The 25,259-nt window shown below is 44.1% G+C and overlaps 2 protein-coding genes across 9 annotated transcripts in view; one reads left to right on the forward strand and one right to left on the reverse strand.

Moving 5' to 3' along the window:
• The window catches only part of CFAP44 (cilia and flagella associated protein 44), a 135,511-nt gene extending 122,077 nt beyond the window's left edge, over positions 1-13,434 (forward strand). For both annotated transcript variants that reach the window (XM_017547760.2, XM_037745446.1), the window contains 3 exons: positions 6,113-6,273; positions 8,154-8,288; positions 11,806-13,434. In XM_017547760.2, coding sequence (XP_017403249.1) covers positions 6,113-6,273; positions 8,154-8,288; positions 11,806-11,982 — 473 coding nt within the window. In that variant the 3' untranslated portion in view covers positions 11,983-13,434. The remainder of the gene's footprint in view (positions 1-6,112; positions 6,274-8,153; positions 8,289-11,805) is intronic.
• A 4,114-nt stretch (positions 13,435-17,548) lies between these two features.
• Positions 17,549-25,259, reverse strand: part of BOC (BOC cell adhesion associated, oncogene regulated) — a 75,822-nt gene continuing 68,111 nt past the window's right edge. For 6 of the 7 annotated variants that reach the window (XM_017547766.2, XM_017547764.2, XM_017547765.2 and 3 more), the window contains exons 13-20: positions 24,782-24,963; positions 24,124-24,229; positions 23,647-23,769; positions 21,293-21,514; positions 20,363-20,598; positions 20,073-20,149; positions 19,366-19,559; positions 17,549-18,308 (exon numbers count right to left, since the gene is read on the reverse strand). In XM_017547766.2, the coding sequence (XP_017403255.1) occupies positions 18,121-18,308; positions 19,366-19,559; positions 20,073-20,149; positions 20,363-20,598; positions 21,293-21,514; positions 23,647-23,769; positions 24,124-24,229; positions 24,782-24,963 (1,328 nt within the window). In that variant the 3' untranslated portion in view covers positions 17,549-18,120. The other variant, XR_005203288.1, reaches the window with a different exon arrangement.

Genomic DNA, 25,259 nt, shown 5'->3' on the forward strand with positions numbered 1-25,259 from the left:
TTTTTTGGAGATGGAGTCTTACTCTGTTACCTAAGCTGGAGTGCAGTGGTACGATCTCGGTTCACTGAAACTTCTGCCTCCTTGGCTCAAGCAATTCTCCTGCCTCAGCCACCCGAGTAGCTAGGATTATAGGCACATGCCACCATGCCTACCTAATTTTTGTATTTTTTAGTAGAGATAGGGTTTCTCCATGTTGGCCAGGCTGATCTCAAACTCCTGACCTCCGATGATCTGCCCGCCTCGGCCTTCCAAAGTGCTGGGATTACAGGAGTGAGCCACCATGCCCAGCCATCTTTTTTTTTCTTCTTTTTTTTTTAAACTTTGTCTAGTGAATCTTTTGGATACAGATGTTTTAAATCTTAATATAGTAATTTTTATCATTCCACTTAATTATGGTTTATGCACTATGCGTATGTGTGTGTGTCTGGCTTAAGAAATCTCTTCCTATTTTGAGGTCATAAAGATATTTTTTGGTCCAGCAATTCCACTCATGGGTATATATCCAAAGAAAATGAAATTATTAATCAGTATGCAGAAGAGATATCTGCATTCCTACGTTCACTGCAGTATTGTTTGCAGTTGCTAAGATACAGAATCAACCTAAGTGTCCATAAATAGATGCATGGATAAAGAAAATGTAGCATATGTACACAATGAAATACTACTCAGCGTTAAAGACAGAAGTCCTATTATGTGCAACAGCATGGATAAACTTGGAGGACAATATGGTAAGTGAAATAAGAGGCATAGAAAGAAAATACCACCTGACATCACTTATAAGCAGAGTATAAAAAAGTTAAACTCATAGAAACAGAATATAATGTTGGTTACCAGGGTCTGGTTGTGGGTTGGGATACAGTTTGGGGAGATGTTGGCCACAGGATACAAAATTTCAGTGAGATTCAAAGAACAATTTCAAGAGATCTATTGTACTGTATGATGACTATAGTTAATGTATTATATTCTTGAAAATTGCTAAGAGTAAATTTTAAGGGTTCTCACAACAAGAAAAAGAAAGTATGTGAGGTAATGCCTAAGTTGATTAGCTCAATTTAGCCATTCCATAATGTATGTGTATTTCAAAGCAGCATGTTGTACATGATACATATACAACTTTTGTCAATTTAAAAAGATCATTTTCAGTAGTTTCCTAATTAGTAGTGCCCTTCACATTTGGGTTTTTAACCCACTTATAATTGAAGTATATAGTATAAGTTGTATAGTGTAAAGATAATTATCTTTTAAAACACTTCTGTGTTGTAAAGTATATAGTATAAGATGTATAGTGTAAAGATAATTATCTTTTAAAACACTTTTGTAATATTTGATATGTGGAACATACATATAAGTGGTGGAGTATTCCAACAGACTGAATCCTGGGAACCCACCACCCAACTTATTAACTGTATTAGCAACACCGTAACATCTGCCTGTGTGCATTCTTTCTGTCCCATTCTGTCTCCCCATATTCAGAGACAACTACTATTCCCAATTTTATGTTTAGTGTTCCCTTTCATTAAAAAAAGTTGTAACATATTTATACGTATTTCTAAATAATATATTGCGTTAGGACTTGTTAGAAATATTATACCAGATGCAGCCGTTTGAAACATACTCTTTGATTTAATATTATATTCATAAGATTAGATGTGATGTAGCACATAGCTGTTGTTTTCACTGTTGTAAAGTATGTGATTCTACCAAAATTATTTTTCTGCTGACAGTGGACATTTAAATTGTTTTATATTTTTTTGCTTTGACAATTCTGCTATGAAAATTCCTGTACATGGTATATGTTTACAGGCATTTCTAAAAGTATAAGGGTTTCATACCTAAAAGTAGAACAGCTGGGTCATAGGGCCTATAAGGGTTTAAACAATGTTAACTTATCTTCCAGAATGATTATACCAATTTACACTCCAACCAGTGGAACTTAAGAGTCCCCTTTGAGCTACATACATCATTGAAAATAAATAATCTTATTAGATCTGTGAAACTGGAAAGTATAAAGTGGTAACTCATGGTCTTAATTGCATTTTCCTAACCACTAATAAGTTTAAGCACATTTTGTATGTCTTTGGGCCTTTAGTGTTTCCTATTCTATAAAATGTCTGTTCGTGTATTTTATTCATTTTTCTCTTGATTTGTTTGCCTTTTAAAAGTTGATATGTAGAAATTAATTTTTTATACTAATCCTTTGTTGCTTATATGTTTTCCAAATATCTGCCTTTGTGTTTTCACTTTTATGGAGGCTTTTTTTTTTTGAGACCGAGTTTCACTCTTGTTGCCCAGGCTGGAGTGCAATGGTGCCATCTCGGCTCACGTCAACCTCTGCCTCCCAGGTTTAAGCCATTCTCCTGCCTCAGCCTCCCAAGTAGCTGGGATTACAGGCATGCATTACCATGCCCGGCTAATTTTTTGTATTTTTAGTAGAGATGGGGTTTCTTCATGCTGGTCAGGCTGGTTTTGAACGCCCGACCTTAGGTGATCCACCCTCTTTGGCCTCCCAAAGTGTTGGGATTACAGGCATAAGCCACCACACCCAGCTGAGGCTTTTTAAAGGTAATTAAAAATTTGTTTTAAAATCTTATTTTTTGTGGGTACATAGTAGGTATGTATATTTATGAGATATATGGTGTATTTTGATACAGAGATATGACGTCTAATAATCACATCAGGGTAAATGGGGTATCATCACCTTAAGCATTTATCTTTTGTGTTGCAAACAATACAATTATACTCTTTTAGTTATTTTTAAATGTGCAATTAAGTTATTACTGACTATAGTAACCCTGTTGGGCTATCAAATACCAGATCTTATTCATTCTAACTATTTTTGTATCCATTAACCATTCCCACATCCCCCGCCTCACTATCCGTCCCAGACTCTAATAACTATCATTCTGTTCTCTATCTCCATGAGTTCAGTTGTTTTAATTTTTATCTCCCACAACTAAGTGAGAGCATGCAACATTTGTCTTTATGTGCCTGGCTTATTTCACTTCATGTAATGACTTCAGTTCCATACATGTTATTGCAAATGACAAGATCTCTCTCTCTTTGAGACAGGGTCTCACTCTGTCTCCCAGCCTGGAGTGCAGTGACACAATCATGGCTCACTGCAGCCTTGACCTCCTGGGCTCAGGTGATCTTTCTGCCTCAGCCTCCTGGGTAGCTGGGACTGCAGGTGTACACCCCCACACCTGGCTAGTTTTTTTGCATGTATGGGATCTTGCTATTTTGTCCAGCCTGGGCTCACGCAATCCACCTGCCTCAGACTCAGAAGCCTTAGGATTACAGGTATGAGTCACTGTGCCCAGATGGATCTTATTTTTTAATGGCTGAAGAGTACTCCATTGTCTACATGTACCACATTTTCTTTATCTATCTTTATCCATTGTTAATGAACAGTTAATTTGCTTCCAAATCTTAGCTATTGTGAATAGTGCTGCAATAAATATGGGAGTGTAGGTATCTCTTCAATATACTGATTTTCTTTCTTTTGGGTAATTATCTAGCAGTGGATTACTGCATTATATGGCAGCTCTGTTTTTAATTTTTTGAGGAATCTCCAAACTGCTCTCCAAGTGGCTGTACTAATTACATTCCCACTAACAGTGTATGACAGTTTCATTTTCTCTGCATCCTCACCAGCATTTGTTACTGCCTGTTTTTTGGGTAAAAGCCATTTTAACAGGGTAAGATGATATCCCTTTGTAGTTTTGATTTGCATTTCTCTGATGACCAGTGATGTTGAGCACCTTTTCATACACCTGTTTGCCAGTATGTCTTGTTTTGAGAAGTGTCTCTTCAGATCTTTTGCCCATTTAAAAACTGGATTAGTGGATATTTTCCTATAGAGTTGTTTGGGCTCCTTATATATTCCGGTTATTAACCCCTTGTCAGATGAATAGTTTGCAAATATTTTCTCCCATTCTGTGGGTTGTCTTTTTACTTTGTTGATTGTTTTATGGTGGCTTTTGATGAACAATAACTGTGTGATTTTAATTGATCAATCTTTTATTTTAGGGTTAATAATTTCTATTTTTTAAATTGCAGTGCAAGGTACATTAAAATTTACTATTTCAACCGTTTGCAAGTGGACAGTCCGGTGGCACTAGGTACATTCATATGATTGTGCAACTATCACCAGCATCCATCTCCAGAGCATTTTCATCTTCCCAAACTCCACTAAACACTAATTCCCATTTTGTCTCCCTCAGCTCCAGGAAACTGCCACTCCACTTTCTGTCTCTATGAACTTGACTACTTGAAGTTCTTTGTAGTGAGAGAATAATACAGTATTTGTCTTTTTGTGGCTGGCTTATTTCATTTAGCATAATGGCTTTCAGGTTCCTCCATATTGTAGCATGTGTCAGAATTTTCTTCCTTTTTAAGACAAATAATATTTCATTATATGTACATGCCACATTTTGTTCACCCATTTATTTGTCAATGGGCAATTGGATTGCTTCCTACTTTTTGGCTATTGTGAATTGTACTGTGATGAACGTGATTGTACAAATATCTGTGTATGTCTCTACTTCCATTTCTTTTGGATATGTGTCCAGAAGTGGGATATATGGCTGGACCATATGACTTAGAAGTGATGAATAACACTGCAGTTGGCTTGTTGCCTTTCTCTATCCCTAGATCCAATGGAGAAGAATAGGGGAGCCTAGAACATGGGGGTGAGAAGGAGTAAGTTCTCTCCATTTTAGGGAAAGCACAGCTCATGGCCATGGGGAAGGTGGGTAGTGAGTGTTCCAGAAGACTTTATGTCCGTAGTCAGCACTAGTTGGCCTTGTCAGCTCAGGAGAAGGACATTAGGCTGGCTCCACAATGGAGCTGGCAAGGACCAGACTACACGTTCTGGTACATGAAGCTGCCGTGTGAGAGGGCAGCCCCTTGTATGGGGGTCGGACTGCCTGAGGGGAATCAAAGTTCTTACTGAGAGAGGCCAGGCAGGTAGCCACAGGCCAGCACACACGTGCACAGCATCCATTCGTCATTTGATTTGCCTCACTGATGACGATAGCCACCACATTATACATGTCCCTGGTGCACCACTCATCGACAACAGAAAGAGAATAGCCCTTCCTGGATTGTGTACAGTGACAGCCATGCCAATTATACTATGCTAATTCAAACATAAATCGTAACAATTATGCCCAAATACAAATTTCTGCACTATAAAAGAATTGAATCGTCTTGCTACATATTAGGGCCTTCAAACTTCGCTTAGAGGACAGTCTGGTCACTGAGAAAGTCCTGTTATAAGATTGTTTTCTTGGAGAGGTGTTCTAGTGTTTTCACATTGGGGAAAGAACTATCAAAAGTAAAATATATTGCATGTTAGATATTACATGCTAGATAATTGCTAAGAAGAAAAATTAAAACTTGATTGAGAAAAAAAGTGCTGAGGTCCGAGGGAAACAGGGAAAGGGTCCGTGGAAAGGCAGCACATCTGATTATTTGTAGCTCTCCCTGGTTAGAGGATAAGAGCCTGCTCTTGGCCACAGCTCCAGTCTCAGCTTGCTTCTAGTAAATGGGCTGGGAGGAACAAGCCATGTGGATCTCTGGGGAAGAGCAGTTCAGATTGAAGGAACTGAGGCTGGGGTGAGTCTGGCATGTCTGAGAAGCACAGAGGAGGCCAGTGTGTCTAGAGTAGGGTACTGAGGAGGAGAGGCATGAGAAAGCAGCGGGGGAGAGAAAGGAGGGCAGGCAGGCCGACCATGCAGGGCCTCCTGAATTCCCAAAGGGACTGTCATTATTTACTTGGAGTAAGTTGGACACTTTTCTGAAGTGCCTGCTCTATTCTTAATACTAGATGCTGTAAAGCTCTATATTTGAAAAAAAATGCAAAGTGTGTAAGCCAGTTGGGAACAATGAGTCAGTTTCACACAGGATTCGGAAGGTGAAAAGACAGTACTGAATTGGCATTTTAAGTGAGGAAAGCAGTAGGCAAAAAGTCACAGAAGAAAAATCACTGATGACATAAAATCTTTCACCGTCTTGCAAAAGCAGTTCCTTGGAACTTTACTGTTCCTGGTGTTCATTTATAACAATGGGAGCTATTGAACAACCTGAGCCAGTGACTGTCTTCTTTTAGAAATGGAGGAAACAGTCCGTCAACTCATGATCAGCAAGTTTGGCCGTGTGGTAAACCTAGAAGCCCTTCAGACACTTTCTGTTAATACAACACTTGAAGAACTGAAGATCAGAAAACTTCGAAAGGAGCTAGCGAATGCGAAGGAGATGAAGATGTGGGAGGTAAGGGGGAGAGGGCAGGTGATCTTTGGTTGAATCTGACTGGAGGCAAGAAATTCCAGGGGGCTGGAAGAGGTACCTGTGAAGCATCTGGAGCTGGTCCGTGGACCCCCTTTGGCTGCCTCGGGATCTTAGGCCTGTCTCGGCTTCCTTCCTGTTCACTTAGTTAGAGGGATTTGTTTATCTTGGGGTGAGAGCACCAGCACTAGGTTTTGGGGCCCAGGGTGCATATAAATATGATGTGAAATGGATGAAAGATTATGGAGAGATCTCATTTTGAGGCCTACTTTAATGTATAAATGCTCTGCAGACAAAAAACATATTAAAAAATGCTCAATATCACTAACCAGAGAAGTGAAAATTAAAACCACAATGAGATAATGAGATATCATCTCACACCAGTCAGATAAAGAAAATATGCTGTGCGTATGTATATGTATATGGAATACCATGAATTACTATGCAGCCATAAAAAGAATGAAATCATGTCCTTTGCAGAAACAGATAGAGCTGGAGGCCATTATCCTAAATGAAATAACTCAGAAACAGAAAATCAAATACTGCATGTTCTCACTTATAAGTGGGAGCTAAGCAATGGGTACATGTGGACACAAAGATGAAAATAACAAACACTGGGGACTCCCCAAGCAGGGAGGAGGGCGTGGTGAGGGTTGAAAAATTACATATTTGGTACAGGGTTCGCTATTTGGGTGATGGGTCCACTAGAAACCCAAACCTCACTATTATACAATATATCGAAGTAACAAACCTGTACATGTATGCCTGAAGCTTAATTTTTGAAAAAATTATAAATGCTCTGACAGCTTTAGAAATGGAGCAGCTATCCTCTCAGGCTCGAATTGTATTACTGATGGCTTTTGTATGCTGTACCAATTTGGAAATTATGAAACACCTCTAAGTAATAAATTTTGTAACACGGCATAGACTATTTGGCTGACAGACTCTTAGAGGATGTTAATGCTTACATATTGTTCCCTGAGCCACGAGATGAGAACCATGAGCCGTGCCCTGGTTCCAGCCTGATTCAGAGGCAGGAGCTTTGACAAAGATCTTCTAAGTCCGCAAATCATGATGACGCCTCCAGTTTCCTGTCTTATTTCATTAGCAGATGGGGTAGGAGGAGTGCTTCCTAGTGCTGTGTTGTCCAGTGGCCCCATCTCAACTTTTCTAATCTAAGATGGACCACTGTAGTTTAAAGAAGCAAATAGTGTTCATGTCAGTGGGACTGGTCCCTATTAAGGGAATGCTGGAGATAATATATGCAATCTAAAATAATTTTCTGGAAGCCTGGGTAATATAGTGAGACCCTGTCTCTATAAAAAATAAAATATTAGCTGGGTGTGGTGTTGCACACCAGTAGTCCCAGCTACTTGAGAGGCTTAGGCAGAGGATCACTCGAGCCCAAAAGCTCGAGATTGCAGTGAGCAACTGATGGAGCAACAAGAAAACAAAAGAAAGCCATTATACAGATGTATGGCCATTCAAGCCATCAACCTTAAGGATCCCGGGCCAAGACTGGGGAAAGAGCAACGTAGAAAAGTTAGCTGCTTAAATTATCATCCTTCCTTTTAAGTAATGAGTACCAGCAATCAGTATGCATACTAATTTCATTCTTCAAGAATACAGTGATGCCCATCTCTATCTTATTTATGCCTACTCCTATTCTCGAGCATACTTACATTCTTATCTTTAATCAAACCAGGCCCAATGCAGTTGTGTGTTGCATTTTCACATTGGCTTCTGATTATATTTCATGTGTGCACATTGCTCCATTTGCCTGATGATTCTCACCAAATCTGGACACTTATTTTTCTTTATTTCTTCTCTTACTACATCTATTTTGCATCTTTCTACCCTGGTAGCAAAAAATTGCCCAAATGCGATGGGAACTGATGATGAAGACAAAAGAACATACCAGAAAGCTTTATCAGATGAATGATTTGTGTATTGAAAAGAAGAAACTTGATTCTCGGTTGAATACGCTACAGAATCAGCAGGTATGTTCTTTTTCTTCAGACCCTTTTTCAGAATTGAGGAAGCTCTGTTAAAGGTAGCTTATTCACAAGAATGTTAAGCATTTAAACAAACTTGCTTGATCTTGGACCACTTCCGGGCCAACTGCATCCCTAAGGACACTGAGTTGGTGTTAGTCACGTTACAGTGGGCCTGAGGGACTAGCTTTATTGAATGCCTCTTGGGTGCCATGAACTCATATAAGTACTTATCAATAGAATTGCCTTGGTCCTGGAGAGGTAAGGTTACTTAGGTATAAATAATGACACCATTATACTCCCTGAGTTTGGCGTCAAACATCTATTTCCAATATCTGTTTATTTCATTTGACTTGAAGTGGGCATCTTGAATGGTGAAGTCTACCCTGTTATCTTATTTAAATGCTTGTTACTTTGTGTGGGTTTCAACTTGCTATTATCTAATATTTAGTCAGCCTAACATTGCACTTAATACAGTGTGTGTGGTCGATAATAAATATTTACCCAATCCAAGTCTTGCCTTCTAGGGACTTAACACATGTATGGCATATTCTAAACTCTATGTTACATACTTACAATATTATCTGCAAAAAGATCAGCTGTTTCCCTTGGTCTTCTTTGCTTTGTGTTTTCCTTCAGCACCCTGGGAATGGTCTAAGCTAGGTGTTCTAACAGTTTGGTCCCCTGAAGAAGAGCATCAGCCTCACCAGGGAACTTGTTTGAAATGCAGGTCCTAGGGTGCCAACCCAGTTGTACTGCTTCAGAAGCCCTTGGGGAGAGCCCAGCAGTCTGCATTAACCGGCCTTCCCGGGGATTCTGAAGCATGCTAGAGTTTAAGAATCACTGGTCTAAGCAAAAGTTTTAAAGTAAGAAGTAATGCTGTTTATTCCATGAAATGTGAATTAGAAGGATTTAGAAGGCTTATAATTGAAGATTAGATGTGAAAGGAAGACTAGAATTTGAATATTCAGGGGTCTTTTTCTACAAGTAACTTGTAAATGAAAGATCAAGGCAGTGTTTGACAAGGTTAATGCCTAACCCAAATCTTCACAGACTGAGCAGTCAGTCAACACTTATTGACTTGATGCGCTTTGATCAGTCCAGATACATTGGAGAGGAAAAAGCTTAGAGGCAGGAGATCAGTTGAATGGGAGAGAAAATTACTAGTATCTGTCACTTTACACAGAATATCTTTACATGCATCGTCTCTTCACATAGGATATCTCATTTAATCCTCAAAACACTACTTTCTAAAGCTCAGAGGAGTTCAGTAACTTGCTGAAGCTCTCAGAGCTAATGCGTGGTGAAGTTAGTTTTGAAATTCAGGTCTGTCTGCCTCCAACGCTGACTCCATTGCTTCTTACAATTGACCGTTGCTTCTTAACAATGATGTAGGCATGCATTGGAATATAGTTGATGACAACAAAAATGTGTCAAATGTCAAAAGACATTTTAAAGTAAGAATAGCCAAAATTTGATTGAATCTGGTGAGAAGGAGGGGAAAGTTAGGAGACTTCAAAGTAACCAATGGGAATGACTGAACATGCGTTGGTGTATCAGGCATGCTTTTAGCTGCAAGTAACCGAAAGCCCTATTGAGAGTAGCTTAAATAAATAGGAGTCATTTTTCTCACTTGGCAAGAAGTCTGGAGGGAGAATGACTGTACAGGCTTTGGTTTTGTAGGCCCATGATGCCAGAGCCGGTAACTCTGTGATTTTCCCAAAGTTTCCTTCAAAGTCACACGACAGCTGCTTCAGCTCCTATGTTTCACATCCATGCACCAGCCTCAGTCCCTTTTATTAAGAAGCAAAAGTTTCAGATTATAGCTACATAGCTCCCTCTAGCTGGAAGAGAAAATGTGTAAGGTTAGTGTTTAGCTTTCACGGCCCTTAAAATAAAAGTGAGTGTGTAAATTAACTCAACCATTGTGGAGAACAGTGTGGCAATTCCTCAAGGATCTAGAAATAGAAATAACATTATGACCCAGCAATCCCATTACTGGGTATACACCCAAGGGATTATAAATCGTTCTACGATAAAGACACATGCACACATATGTTCATTGCAGCACTGTTTACATAGCAAAGACTTGGAAGCAACCCAAATGCCCATCAGTGATAGACTGGATAAAGAAAATGTGGCACATATACACCATGGAATACTATGCAGCATAGAAAAGGATGAGTTTATGTCCTTTGCAGGGATATGGATGAATCTGGAAACCATCATTCTCAGTAAACTGACACAAGAACAGAAAACCAAACACCGCATATTCTCACTCATAAGTGGGTGTTGAACAATGAGAACACATGGACAGAGGGAGGGGAACATCACACACTGGGGTCTGTTGGGGGGTGGGGAGCTAGGGGAGGGATAGCAGGTGGTAGGGAGGTTGGGGAGGGATAACATTGGGAAAAATACCTAATGTAGGTGACAGGGGAGGTGGATGCAGCAAACCACCATGGCATGTGTATACCTATGTAACAATCTTGCAAGATTGGCACATGTACCCCAGAACTTAATAAAAAAAAGGTGAGCAAGGGAGGAGAGGCAGAGGGTATTGAGTAACACTTACTATGAAGGTCTGCTACAGTACATAGGAGTATAGAAAAAGTGTGGACTTTAGCATCAGGCAACCTGTTTCTAACCCTGCTTCCAGCTTGACTTGGCTCGTTAATGACCCTCTGAGTCGCAGTGGCCTTATCTGTAAAACCGGAATGATACAACTCAGTTCAGAGTTGTTTTGGGGATTAGATGAGAGAGCATCTGCAAAGCACCTTCCACAGAGTGGGCACCATGCAAGTATTATGTCTTTCCTCTCACAGATGTATTCATGCATTCAAATGTTATTGAGCATCTACTGATGCAGAAAGCACTAGGGCAGGTATTGGACAGAGTGGTGAGGCTTTGTCTCTAAAAGACAGGATCTAGCCAGAAAGATAGGTATCAAGCATTTCGGTCATACCGTATTAAATTGCCGTTCTTTTAGATTTAAAAATTGTCAAATATCATAAATATTATATGGTTCATTCTGTAAATTATAGTGAGGTATATGTATAATGGATGTTTCAATAAAACGGAAAGCAGAAAATCCTAACCTAGCCCACGGGGCAAAGAAGGCCTCCCTGAAAATGATGTGTGAAACCCAAGTAGGAGTCAGCTGGTTGGGGAAAGAAATCGGATGAGGGAAGAGAAGATGTCATTCTGGGAACCAAAATACAGGCTGTCCAGAAAAAGAAAGACAGTTATTATTCCAGAGATGAGCTCTCTAATGACTGACTGATAGCTAGCTTAAAGTGCATGCATCCAAAGAGGATTTTCACTTGAGTTGTTCATTAGTCCAAAGGCACACATTTCTAATGGTGAGATTTTAGCGGAGGAGTTTAAGGCTCCTAAGAGTAGAAAGCAGTGGCTGTTTAGGGTGACTGTCAGGCCAGCACTCATCGCAGATACACAGTATAAGGATGTGGAGTTTTTCACATGCCAATTGTTGCTTCAACGGGGAGGTGTTTTCTTTCAACAGGGCAATGCCTTCCAGGGCCCTCGAGAAGCAGATATTGTGGCAAGAGAGGAGGTCACTGAACTGATCCAACTCCAGGCGGAAAGGATTTCGGCCTTAAAGGAGGAGATTGCTCTTTTGCGTAGGAAAGGCGGCCTTATCCTCCCACCCATTCAGTCTCCACAAGAGAATGAGATGTAGCCCATGGACCTCTGAGTTTGCTGTTTTTGCAAACCCATGCATGATTTCTCACATAACTCATCCAAAGCTCTATCTCCTTGTCACCTGCAACAATCTTATCATTTTAAAGTGATTTTAAAGTATTTTGTCTGAAAGTCTAAAACCAGATCCAGTCATGTAGCTTTAAGAATCGCTCTACAATTTGGTTATTTTAGAACCGACTGCAGCACCCAACCTCTGTTGTAGAATGGAATCATTTCAGATGTTTGGGAACTACTAGATTGAATATGAAGTCTCAGAAAGCTGTGTCTCATCATTGCAGCAAAGCATCTGTAATGTATTTTGTTTTAGGAAAATTCTATTTGGGGGTATGCTGAATTTTTAGCCATTGGCAAGAAAAACTATCATTCAGCAATTAATGAGAAAGCTTTGTTTTCTTGATCCTTAGAAAATAAACTTAGATGTTTTTAAGTGTACTCTGAGATAATGCAGAAGAAAAAGACCTTTTGCCAATAGTATCTTAGAATAGAAATGCAAATTTCAGTGTTGGCATGGTAGGCTTCATAAAGCAGTTATTTGAGGGCTCAGGATTCAGGAAATACAAACAGACATGGCAGAGCAGTTTGCTTTGGGTTGGCAGAAAGCAGGAAAATAACCAGCCTTCTTGGCTTGCCCACAGTTTTTGTAGGCTCCTCGGTTCTGAGTGGAGCAGAGGAGCGAGCTTTATAAAACGGTCAACAAGGAGGCTTTTCTCTAAAGCTTTCTGCAACTCCATCAGAATTCTAAGTTTTCCCCATCGTTTCTCATGTCCTCTGCCATTGTCTTTCAGGTTTTACTTGGGCCATTTGCAGGGTTTGATACAGAGGAGGAGATAACGAAATAGATTTAGATTTAGAGATCATCTTTAACAATCACTTTTGATTACCCATAAGATTTTAAGCTAATGTAAGAGTATCCTTTTGGTTGGGGCGGTAGGTTCTCATTGAGGCTCATGGCTGTAGCCATTGAAGGATAATCTCACGGACATTTGGAGTCCTGTTAGTAACAGCATAGCTCGTTAGATTAAGAGCTCTGTATTAATGAGTTACTCAATGGAGGCTATCCCAGGATAAGTTGGTCACTGAGAAGGGCGGGTGAAGAAGGCAACTTTGCATAAATGTACAAGGGAACTCAGCAATGCCAAGTCTTCCTCACCTGTGATTAGCCTGTCAATCTCCCCCCAAAATTAGAAGCAGGACTTGCTTTCTTTGTACATCAGAATATTCTTAGAGGTGGCCTATTGTCTTCCTAAGATTCTTTCATATTCCTATTTAAGAGGTCAGAATACATCATTGTTTGCATTTGTCACCATTAATTTCTGATGCAGTCACTTCTCTACTGGAGAGCACCCACTTTTAAAAAAAATCACTTTCTGTGTTGTATATCCTAAACCATGTGTGCCTTTCAAGTATTTTTAAAAGTATGCTATTCATAGCTCCGAATTTCTTATTTATTGTGGTAAAAAATTACCCTCACACTTACAAACTTATCTCAGCCAGGGGTGAGAGGGTTTCTGAGGTCCAGGAAACAGGGGACAGCTTGGCCGGGTGTTCTGGCTCAGGGTTTCTCATGGAGTTGCAGTCACACTGGGAGCTGGGGCTGCTGCCATCTGAAGCTTGGCTGGAGCTGGAGGGGCTACTAACAAATTCACTCCCTTGGCCGTTTGGCAGGGCCTCTGTTCCTCGCCATGTGGACCTCTTCATAGGGCTGCTCAGGACATGACTTCATCCAGAGCAAGTGATCCAAGAGTGAGGGGGAGAGCAAGAGAGAACGACGCACACAAGAGCCACAGTCTTTTACGTTTTACAGCCTAAGCTCAGAAGTGACATACTGTCACTATTGTCATATGGGTCACAGGCTGACCCTGTGCAGTGTGGTAGGGGACTGAACAGGGTGTGAATACCAGGTTGGGGTTGCAGGGGCCTTCGTGGGGGCCACAAGTAGCAGCTGCCTGGAGAGAGTGGCTGGTCTCCGAGAAAGGTCTTGAGGGATACCATCCCCTTGGTAGTTGTAGAGAATCAGGAGAAGTTACATTATCTTCCTGGGCCTTATTTCATTATCTGATAAATGAAGGATTGGTAGAAGCTCTGAGGTTCCTTCCCATTCTGAAATTCTATGATTCTGATTGCAGCAAGAATGAATCGAGAGTCTACGCAAGAGGCACATCAGGATTCAATGTGTGTTTATTTCAACTGAGAGTAAAACTGATCGAGATAATTATTTATTCCCAAATTAAGCTAGATTAAGTCACTAGTTCTTAATATTCAGGGCTTCATTTTTCATGTTTGGGAATTGACAAGACAGTTAACACTCAATTACTTTATTTTGAATTGGACAAAATATGTTGATAGCTTTAGGTTCATTTCAATTTGATTCCAGGCTTAGTCTTTTTTTTTTTTTGAATTGCACTTTAAGTTCTGGGGTACATGTGCAGATCATGCAGGATTGTTGCATAGGTACACACATGGTAATGTGGTTTTCTGCCTCCATCCCCCTGTCACCTACATCTGGCATTTCTCCCCATGTTATCCCTCCCCAACCTCCCCATCCCCCTTCCGCTGTCCCTCCCTTGGCCCTCCACAACAGACCCCAGTGTGTGATGCTCCCCTCCCTGTGTCCATGTGTTCTCATTGTTCATCACCAGCCCATGAGTGAGAACATGAGGTGTTTGGTTTTCTGTTCTTGTGTTAGTTTGCTGAGAATGATGGTTTCCAGATTGATTCATGTCCCTACAAAGGACACAAACTCATCACTTTTTATGGCTGCATAGTATTCCATGGTGTATATATGTCACATTTTCCTTGTCCAGTCTATCCTTGATGGGCATTTGGGTTGGTTCCAGGTCTTTGCTATTGTAAACAGTGCCGCTATGAACATAGGTGTGCATGTGCCTTTATAATAGAATGATTTGTAATTCTTTGGGTATATACCCAGTAATGGGATTGCTGGGTCAAATGGAATTTCTATTTCTAGGTCCTTGAGGAAGCGCCACACTGTCTTCCACAATGGTTGAACTAGTTTACACTCCCACCAACAGTGTAAAAGTGTTCCTATTTCTCCACATCCTCTCCAGCATCTGTTGTCTCGATTTTTTAATGATCTCCATTCTAACTGGTGTGAGATGGTATCTCAATGTGGTTTTGATTTGCATTTCTCTAATGACCAGTGATGAGCATTTTTTCATGTTTGTTGGCCTCATATATGTCTTCTTTTGGAAAGTGTCTGTTCATATCCTTTGCCCACTTTTGGATGGATTTTTTTCTTGTAAATCTATTTTAGTTCTTTGTAGATGTTGGATATTAGCCTTTTGTCAGATGGGTAGATTGCAAAAGCTTTTTCCTATTCTGTTGGTTGCTGGTTCACTCTAATGATTATTTCTTTGGCTGTACAGAAGCTCTGGAGTTTAATTAGGTCCCATTTGTCTATTTTGGCTTTTGTTGCCAATGCTTTTGGTGTTTTAGTCAGGAAGCCCTTACCTATGCCTTTGTCCTGAATGGTTTTGCCTAGGTTTTCTTCTAGGGTTTTTATGGTGTTAGGTCTTATGTTTAAGTCTTTTAACTCCAGATGGATTATTTTAGTGTAAGGTGTCAGGAAGGGGTCCAGTTTCTGCTTTCTGCAAATGGCTAGCCAGTTTTCCCAACACCATTTGTTAAACAGGGAATCCTTTCCCCATTGCTTTTGTCCAGTTTGTCAAAGATAGGACAGCTGTAGATGTGTGGTGTTGCCTCCAGGGCCTCTGTTCTGTTCTATTGGTCTATATCTCTGTTTTGGTACCAGTACTATGCTGTTTTGCTTACCGTAGCCTTGTGGTATAATTTGAAATCAGGTAGCGTGATACCTCCAGCCTTAAATCTGTAAAGTTAGAGCATCTTAAAGTTAGAGCATCTGAGTCTTTGGGAAGTTAAGCTTCAAACACAAGTGGACCAGCAGGGTGTGGCATGGGTGGGGCGGGTAGGGGGTGGCTGCCAGGAGGCTGTTCTGCTCCTGGCACACTTGCCAGCCTCCTGCCATGCTCCCAGAGGAGTGGCCTCACCTCTAAGGGTGAGGCCAACAATCTGCCTACACTGAGTTACTTGTGAGTCAGTTGTTCATATAACTTGGTTATTCTGAACTCCCATCCATAGTATCACCGATAATCAATCTCAGCATTGGAAGAAAAAAACCTCTGTCACAACTTTGGAGTAAAGGAGTTGCTCATGCCTGCCAGTCAGCCTGTCCCACCACAGCAGGCTCCCACCCTTAGGGAGGTCTGTGAGCCATGTGCTAAGTTTTTCTTCAGAGCTAAAACCATTCAGTGTTATGATTCCAGTGCTATGCAGAAAGGAGATGTTTCATAGATCACTTCAGTAAAGTTCACGAAAATTAATTTTGACAACTACCTTAGATTATCAAGGAGAAAAAAAAGGAAAAAATGTAAAAGCCAGTGCGGCTAGGTGAATTACAGCTCAGGTTGAGCGGGGCGGCCTCTGGATAGCAAAGCAATGGTTGAGAGCCTGTCAGCCCTGCCCACTCCAGAAGTGAGCTCTGGGCGTGTCTGAAATCACAGTATCTTATTTTTTCTCGTCTCTGCTTCTCATTTCCTTTTATTTACATGTTCCTTACAGTCCTTTTTTAAAAATGTTTTTTAAATTCTGCTTTCCTGAAAACCATGCTGTATTTCCATAAGTAGTTCTGACTTTTGCATCCTTTTTCCCTCAAATAGCTAAAGTCTGAGGAATGGCAGGTGCTATACTTACTTTGGCCAGCAGAGGATGCACTTGCACTAAACAGTCAGAGTGACTCAATGCCCCAGGCTTCCCTGGGACCCCAGTTGTAGAATTCATGTTTGGAAGCCAGGGTCTGCCCCCTGCTTAACGAGATTGTCTCAAGTGGCATTTCACCTATAACTCAATTTTGCTGAAATTTAGAAAATACGCCCCACCCCCTGCACTCCCCAGCCCCAAAACTCAAAAGTGTAGTTTTCATTGTGTCAGTCTCCATCTAGTTCCACTTCCACACGTAGATATTTTAAAATTTCAGTTGAAAAAGAATCTACGCTTGATCCTTTGGTTGGATGACAGTAAGTAAATGTTGATTTTAAACTATTGAGTCAACAACTACTCTGGCAGTGTTGGTGTCTCTTTAGAAAGGAGGGAAGTGAATTTATCACACGCCATATGTTCATGTGTGGCACAGCACTTAGCTAAATAGTATTTTGGAGAAAATATTTGGTCTTCAACATACACCTATATAAAAAAGATTAGTTTTATTTCTTCAATATGACCTGAACTTCATCTCAAGTCCAGTTGGTAAGAGAACTGTGAATCTGTTTTTCCTGGTCTGTTGTACAACAGCTTCCTTCTGGACTAAACAGTAATGTGTTCTGCATTAATCCAAGCACAACTGACATTCACTCTTTAAAAAAAAAAAAAAAAAAGAGCAACATTTGGTACCTTTTCCAGATCTCACATCTGGTGAACCTGAAAATATGGCAAGTGGGTATTTTCTTCAAATACTCAGAGACTGAATTCTAACATCTAAAGAAAATGCTGACTCAGACATGACTCAGTTGAAGGTTACAGGGAAGACTAAACATTTATTTAGAAGTTACAGTGTTTGTTTTTACAGAGATATGCTGCCACGGATTATTGATTCTGGAAGGATTTTTAATGTTCATAGTGCTGTACACATCTTGGTCTGTTCTCATGGCCATCTTAGGAAAATGTTTCCAGTAGCACCGGATCCAGCCAGCTGTGTGGGTGTCTCCGGGCTGTGATACCGTGACCCTTGCTTTTCCCTCATGGTCCTCATGAGCCACATGCCTGGGATCCTTCCTCTGGCCAGCTTATCTGTGGGCCTTGTCTGCTGCTGCAGAGGCCCCAGGTGAGGCGTCGGTCCCGCGCCAGCCTGTGCGGTGCTTTTCTGGGTGATTTCTGTTAGGTGACAGCTTCTTTATTTTCCCTCTCCAACCTCAGCGGATAGGATTCCTTAAGTCACTCCAGAATTATAAAACATACACATTTATTTACAAGTGCATAAATATATAAATATGGCTATAATAGAAAAATAAATACCAATTTTCTCTGTTTTTTTTAAGAAAGAAAAAACAATATATAGTCTTTCTGGAATACCGACTTCTGCCTAAATTGTGGGAGGTGGTGTTTCAAAAGATACATGCACCGGTGGCCCCGGCGAGAGCTGCATCCCAGGTTCCTGTCCGATGTAGGCCCCCGTGGGGTGCTGGGGACACCAGTCTCCTCCCCCCACTTGGCAGGAGTCAGGGCTGTCCACCTCTTCAACTGGTACAAGGCCCAAGCAGCATGGGGGCCCTGAGAGGAGAAAGAGCAGGAAACATGAAAATCCAGACTGACTGAGGAACCAGCACCCAGTGGCATTGGGCCAGTCTCTTATCTGTGGTGGAAGGTGGTTACACTGGCTCCGAAAAGGGGACAGAAGCCTACGCGGGCATTATGTTCCCTCCAAGGTCTCTCACTGAAACAGGGAGGGCCACTTGCCACCCATTTCCCACTCATACTAGGACCACAGAGACGCCTGTACCACTGGAGCAGATGAAGTCAGTAAAGCCCATGCAATACAGAAGGAACCTCTGCTCTTTCTATGTTCGGGCTGCTAGTCCCCTCTTTGCTGTAGTTTCTGGTTACAGTCATCCCACTCACCATCCTGTCCCCCCGGATTGCCACCGGCCAGTTTAAATGATGTTGGCTTGAGCTTTAGGACCCAGCATCTTTTAAATTTAGTCTCCTAGAGACAGAGTCCAGGATCTGCCTATGAATGGACATGCACACAGAGAGGCTAAGAAACATTAATTAGCCAGTCCTCTGAACTAGCCTGTGTCCTCACCAAGTATCTACTGATTTCCAAGGAGACTAGCAGGGAGACAATGGGACGGGCTTAGCATGGATGGCCCCAAACCCCGTGGAGAAAAGGTTCTGTGGAAGCAGAAGCGTTATGATGATGATGTTTGTAAGAACCTGGCTCCTTAAGGATTGAGGCAACCTTATTCCTTAATTAAGAGACAAGCCTCAACAAAGCAAGGCATTTCAGAATGATTAGAGAATGGCTCTTATGTGATGAGGGGCAAATGGATTTTGTGAATGACCTTGAAATGCAGAGACAAAAAAGGGCTTTTTTCTCCAAAATGGAAAAGCTGGCTTTTTCTCAGAGGCTAAGGACCGCAGCTTATAATGTTGGAGTGGACCCACCTGGACATCCCACAGACCTACTAGGCCTTCAGCAGTGAAGGAAAGTGGCCAGCCACCCTCGATGCCCCATCCCTACCTTTAAGACTGTTACTACCGGCTTGTGGATGCCTACCTCATGTCACCTCAGCCTGTTCAATTTCCCTGTCCTGCTCCTGGCACCGACCTGAGTGAAATGGAGGGTCCCACGCTGCTTCCAGGCCAGGATTCTCAGGGGCTCTCCTCACCCCTGACTGGCCCACAGCAGCAGGCGGCTCCCGGCGTTGGCAGCAGTCGTGGTGGGGCTGCAGCAGCTGGTGAGTGGAGTCGTCGGGCAGCGTGTATAAGAAAAAGCCCTCCTCCGGGCTAGACTCGGGACCCCTGCAGTGCACAAGCCCAGATGGGGAGGCGGGGCGGGGCAGGGTGGGCCTGGCGCCCCATCCCCCTGCCGGCTGGCTCCCTGTCTGAGGGCATCAGAGCTGGTGAGAGCTCAGATGGGGCAAGGACTGCCCTCCCCTTTGAACATCAAGAGGTGCCACGCCATCATTTCCACTGCTCATTCTAGTCCATTTCCATTGTATTCTATGTGGGAGGATGTGAAGTCAAGTGTCCGGAGGCCTATGGGCAAAGTCAGTTGTGGTGGGTGCTTCTGAGCTGCCTAGTGAGGGAGGATTCTGAGATACCAACCCATGCCCCCAGGCAGCAAGGGCATCGCAACTGCAAATGTAACAACTGCCCATTAGGGCAACGGCTCAGAGGAGCATGGTTGTCAGCTGCGGGGACCCCTGAGTGCAGTGCTACTGCTTGGCTCTCAGTGACTGACCTTGGATTTGAGGAGCTAAAGGGAAAGTGGGGCTGTGGGGCTTGGGAGGGAAAGGGGGGAGGCCTGGTTACCTGGTGATCTGGTGATTTTGGGGGTCGTATCCATTGCCAAGAAGGTTCTGCCTCAGCAGGCTGCCTGTGTCATTCTGCTGCTCAAAAGGAAGACTAATGAGACGGCCATGCTGGGGAGTCCAAGTAACTTTCCAGTGTTCACTGATCAACAGGAGCATCTGCTCCTGACTAAAGAAAGCCTGGCCCAACAGCCCAGGCTGAGGCCCTAGGAGGGAGGAGGCCCCCTTGGCAGCCCAGCCACTCCTTCCTCAGTGTCCCATACTTGCTACCCACACCCAAGAGTGTGCTACCTGCTGAAGCTCGCCTGGGCAGTGCTGCTGTGGCTTCATGCCCAGGTGGCCCACTGCAGCCACGGGGCAGGCCCTATTCACGTGGATCCCGTTGGCACCGGCCCGTCCACTGATGGCACTGAGGTAGGGCTGTCCACTGGCCTGGTGGCCTGGGAGTCCTCCCAATGGCACCATAGTATATGGGCAGGCAGAGGGTGGAAGGGCACTTCGAGGAAAACCCAGGTCTGTTGTATGTTCTGAAAGAAGAGAAAGACAAAGGTGCTTAGGCTGAGGTAGCCTGGGACGGTTTGGAAAAGCCCCACAAGCATCTCAGGAGACTCCTGGCCACACAGGTGGAAGGGCGTAGGCAAGGAGTTGACAGTGCCCAACAGATGGAGGACGTTTTCCCTTAGAGTCTTCTTTATGTTGCCCACTTCTGCCTAATACCTGGACTCTCTTTCTGGCAGAAAAGGGGATTTACAGGGTCCCCGGCTTGGGGACAGGAGGCAGTGAGTGAAAAGAAGGAACAATATTTAGAGGAGGCAAGTTGACCAGATGTGTTGCCATCTGAAGCAGAAATCAGTGACTGTAAGTCAGATTCCAGGATAAAGGGGAAAGCTGAAGGCAGTTCAGTGCCCAGCGAAGAGGCAGGATGGACTAAGTATGAACGTGAGGTCAGGGGAGCAGCTTCGGAAACCCAAGAAGATGGAGCCACATAGGTCCCGAGGTCCAGAGGTGCAGAGACAGCCCAACTTTCACTCCTTCCTCCTCCCCGAGCTGAGGTCTGTGAGCTGCGGGGAAGGCCCAGTCATGGGGTGTTCTCTGACCTCGGAGACCTTCGGGGTCTTGGGCTTGAGCTTTCCATGGACGCAGACCTGGGCAGCGGCCTCCTTGGTGGGCTGGGAGGCCCCCTTTCCCACCCAGCCTCCTCCCACTGAAAGCGTCACTCACTTTGCTTGGACCAGGCCCTCCACAAGCAGAAGGGGATGAAGGTGACGATGATGAGAACGATGGAGCCCAGGACAACCCCAACAATCAGATAGGGCAGGTCGCTGGAGCGAGCCACCATGGCCCCAGTGCCCACAGGTCGCTCTATGGTTTCAGGAGGGGGTGGCTGTCGGGGGGCCAGAGTTGGAGGTGGCAGTCGACCAGGCTGGCCAGAAGACTTCCGAGCTGTAATTGTGGACAAAACTCAAGTCAGTATCTATTTCTTCGACATTTCCTTCACAACAAATAGAAAAAAATATACCCCCATTCCATGGGTGTGGGAAATAGGGTCAAACTCACAAGATAGAGCCTCAAAATCCCTTATTTGAATGGTGTCCACACTCAGCATGAAGTTGGCATCTAATGTGAAATCTGGGGTTGTGGCGAAGACCTGACCCTAACATTTCAAAGCAGAGCCTTGGATATCTGTGAGCTATGGACTGGGTCCTTCTGGCAGAAGTGGTGTAGTGCCTCTGGGAAAAACAACTGGTGAACTTATGGAAGAAAATATTTAAAATGCAGGAAGCCAGAAAAAGAACTGGGGATGGGAGAATTTACCCACAAAGTTGTTCTTCCTGGTGGACTGAGACATGAAGCACTAGGTATTGGCATGGATCCCGGCAGGGAGACGGGCGTCCGGGCCTCACAAGGACACACAGGACACGCGAGATGCCTGTTCAGAAGTGGAGTCAAGGCCATCGGCGCTCACTGCAGCTCTGCTTTTACAAGGTGTATCTGACCCTGCTGGCCCTAGTGGCTGTCTTCACCCCTGGCTTTGGACTCTGTCCCCTGACATCCCCACCGCTCTGCTGCTCTGTACACCTCTCCTTCTCTCCCTGTGCCATCTGCCTCCGCAGACACTGGGAGGCTTTCTGGTTCCTCCCCGTCTGTACTCCGTATATTCTCACCTAGTCCCGTGACTTCCGCCTGGATCCTAAAGGCCCCCAAACCAATCTCCCCATCCAGACCCCCTGCCTGGGGCAGGAGCCCTACTTATCAGACACTTCAGTTCAATGTCTCCAAAGAATCCAAGACTCAGTAAGCCTCCAAGTGGTTTTACCATGAAATCTGTTTCTCTTCTTGCTGTTGCCATTTCAGTAAGTGGCAACATCACCTGTGCAGTACTTCCAGCTGGAAACCTTAAAGTTTTTTAACTCCTTTCACTCTCTCCCAGCCTGGGCATGCAAGCCGTCCCCGATCCCGCCCACACCTCCACCCACATATCCCTTCTCTTCACCTTTACAGCCCAGGTTCTCAACCCTCAGCCCATTCCCTGCACAGTCACCAGTGACCCATCTCAACAGACAAATCCACTGGCGACCCTCCCCTACCTCACAGCTCATCTCACAGCATCCTCAGTGGCCTCTTCCCTGGGCATTCGCTCCCATAACCACCTTCCCAGTGCTGGAGCTATGTCCAGGCTTGGCCCGTCCCCCAGGCCACTCCCTCCTCATCCCTGGCCTAAATTCGGTCCTTCCAGAAGATCAGTATGAAGTCTTTAGGAAGCCTCTTCCTTCCTCTGGGCACTCCCTGCACCAGGTGATTCAGGATTCTGGACTGTGCATGGATCTGCCCTCCCTCCCGTGTACATGATGGAAGAGGGCAGGGGGAGACACAGAGGCACTCAGGAAATGCTGAGCGACAAAGTCAGTGAAGCAGGAGACAGAATGCTGTTGCCTTGACAGGAAAATGTATTGTTCTGTCGCTATTCCTATTCCTTTGTGATCTTCTCCTGATTATGTTCTTTGCGATACAACTGCTTTATCTCACTTTCGGTATCTGCAAAATGGAGATATAATGCCGTCTCCCCATCTGACCAATGTGCAAATATTAGCAAGTTGTTATGTGACTATGTTTAACATGTTTTAAGTGTAATAGAAAGGGGCTGGGCTTGCAGTTAGACAATCCTGGCCCAAAGCGTGCTCTACCCCTAACTGGCTGCATGGCCTTGGTGGAAAGTATACAGCTTCCTGATACTTCCTTTCCCATCTCATGGGATTGTAGTTCAGTTAAATAAACCAACCAGTGTAAGCACCAAATATCACTGCAGGAATAAAAGATTTATAGGAAGTTTCCAACTTAAGAAAGAGATCTATCCCATGAGTTCATGGAGGAGTTAATTACCAAGTTCGTTGAAAGTGTCATGATGGCCTATTTGGTATTAGGCACAGACAAATGAGTGAAAAGTGACAAAGTCTGAGGGTCCTTGGAAAACAAAGAGTCTTCCTGGAAAGAGACCACCATGGCACAGGGAGTGGTGACTTTGCCTTTCTTTGCTGGCAACACCAAGACAGGAAAGAAAACCCAAAGGGCATCACCTTTGGTCTCACAGATCATCACGTTGCTGAACTCGCTCTCCCCTCCTTCATTGAAGCACTGCATTTTAATGTCATAGGAGGTCTCTGGCTGCAGGTGGCTGATAGAGTGCCAGTACCTGTCCCCTGGGAAACAGAGTCAGAGAATCATGCACGGCAATGTGTATACGGTTTTCTTGATCCCAGTCTCGCAGTCAGACTCAGCTGGGGCAGTGTGTGGGGGAGGATGCCACTGACTGGCACAGGGGTGATGTGTGGAACAACGCTGGAGGAGATGTTCTAGGTGTCCACCCATGTTCCTGTTGTCCCATCATCACGTGGGTTCATGAAATAGACAGCTTCAAGGGTATTATGAATGAGCCAGTGACATGGAGCTCAGGCACGGGTTTATGCTTCACCAGATTTCACCAATACCTTGTCCCCCATGCCAGCGGAGGACACTGAATCACACAGAAACTTAAACGCAGAAGTGTTTCTCACCTTCCACCATATCCTTCTTGTAGTCGCTATCGTTGTCACTGTCTGTGGGTCGGTAATAGATATAAAAGCCATGGATTGGGGTGTTGTTGTTGCTTGCTGGGATGTACTATAGGAAATGGAGAAGAAACACGTTGACAATGGGCAGAGAAAACATCAAAGCAAAACCACTGGTGTATGAAAGTTCTACCCCAGCCCGGAGTCTGAATTTCACTGGGGGCCCGTGACAAAGACTTCTAATGCTATATCCCTGAGGTTCTCTGAAAAATGCTGTGAAGGAAATTACTCATTATTTTATTTAGCCTGGAGGTCCCTAAACTTTTGAAGAGAAGAAACAAATTGCCATTTCTCCAAAGACTTCAATTGCTTCTGACCCCCCTGGACATGTGAGGGGCCCCTATGGCTGAGAAGGCGACCTGAACGATTGTGTTGGGATCCCCTGTGGTGTCAGGGGAAGGGGAGGAAGGAGGGTGAGGTCTACCAGGTCAAGGCACCAGAATCAACAGGAGACTATAGAGCAGCTCCAGCCACTAAGAGCCTTCCAAATTCCACTGATAAGGCTTTCGGGTGCCCTGTTCAGGGGAGTCTGATCCCCAGGTTCACAAGGAAGGGCGTTTGGGGTAGGCCATCTTCCGCTCAGAACGAGGCCAGGCCCGCTTACCATCCACTTGAGCATGATGGTGGTCTCATTGACGGCGTCCGTGAAGGTGATGTAAGGACCCGCCACAGGCCTCTCGTACACGCGGCCGCTGTAGCCCGACACCACGTAGGGCCGAGAAGGGGCGCTAGGCTCACTCTCCCCCAGCATGTTCAGAGCCCGGACTCGGAACTTATAGGAGGTGCCTGGTGAGAAGGACACTCACGGAACTCAGGAGCTGGGAAACACCGTCTGATTCTCCCACAGCCTTTCAAGGCCCAGGACCTGGAGGGGTCTTCTGGGCAGCCCTTCCCAAAAGCAAGTTCTCAAAGGCCTCACAAGAACGCCCGCCCTTGTCAGAGCGGAGCTTCGAGGGAGACGGCTCTAGATGCTCCTCTGGAGAGAGGGAGGCGGAGGGCTTGTAGGACTGTGGTGAACACCACAGGCAGCAGCACCTGGGCATGCCGGAGGGTGAAGGCCTGGGCCCAGAAAAGGGGATCCC

Source organism: Cebus imitator, unplaced genomic scaffold (genome assembly GCF_001604975.1).
Source record: "Cebus imitator isolate Cc_AM_T3 unplaced genomic scaffold, Cebus_imitator-1.0 Scaffold201, whole genome shotgun sequence".
NCBI classification, from domain to species: Eukaryota; Metazoa; Chordata; class Mammalia; order Primates; family Cebidae; genus Cebus; species Cebus imitator.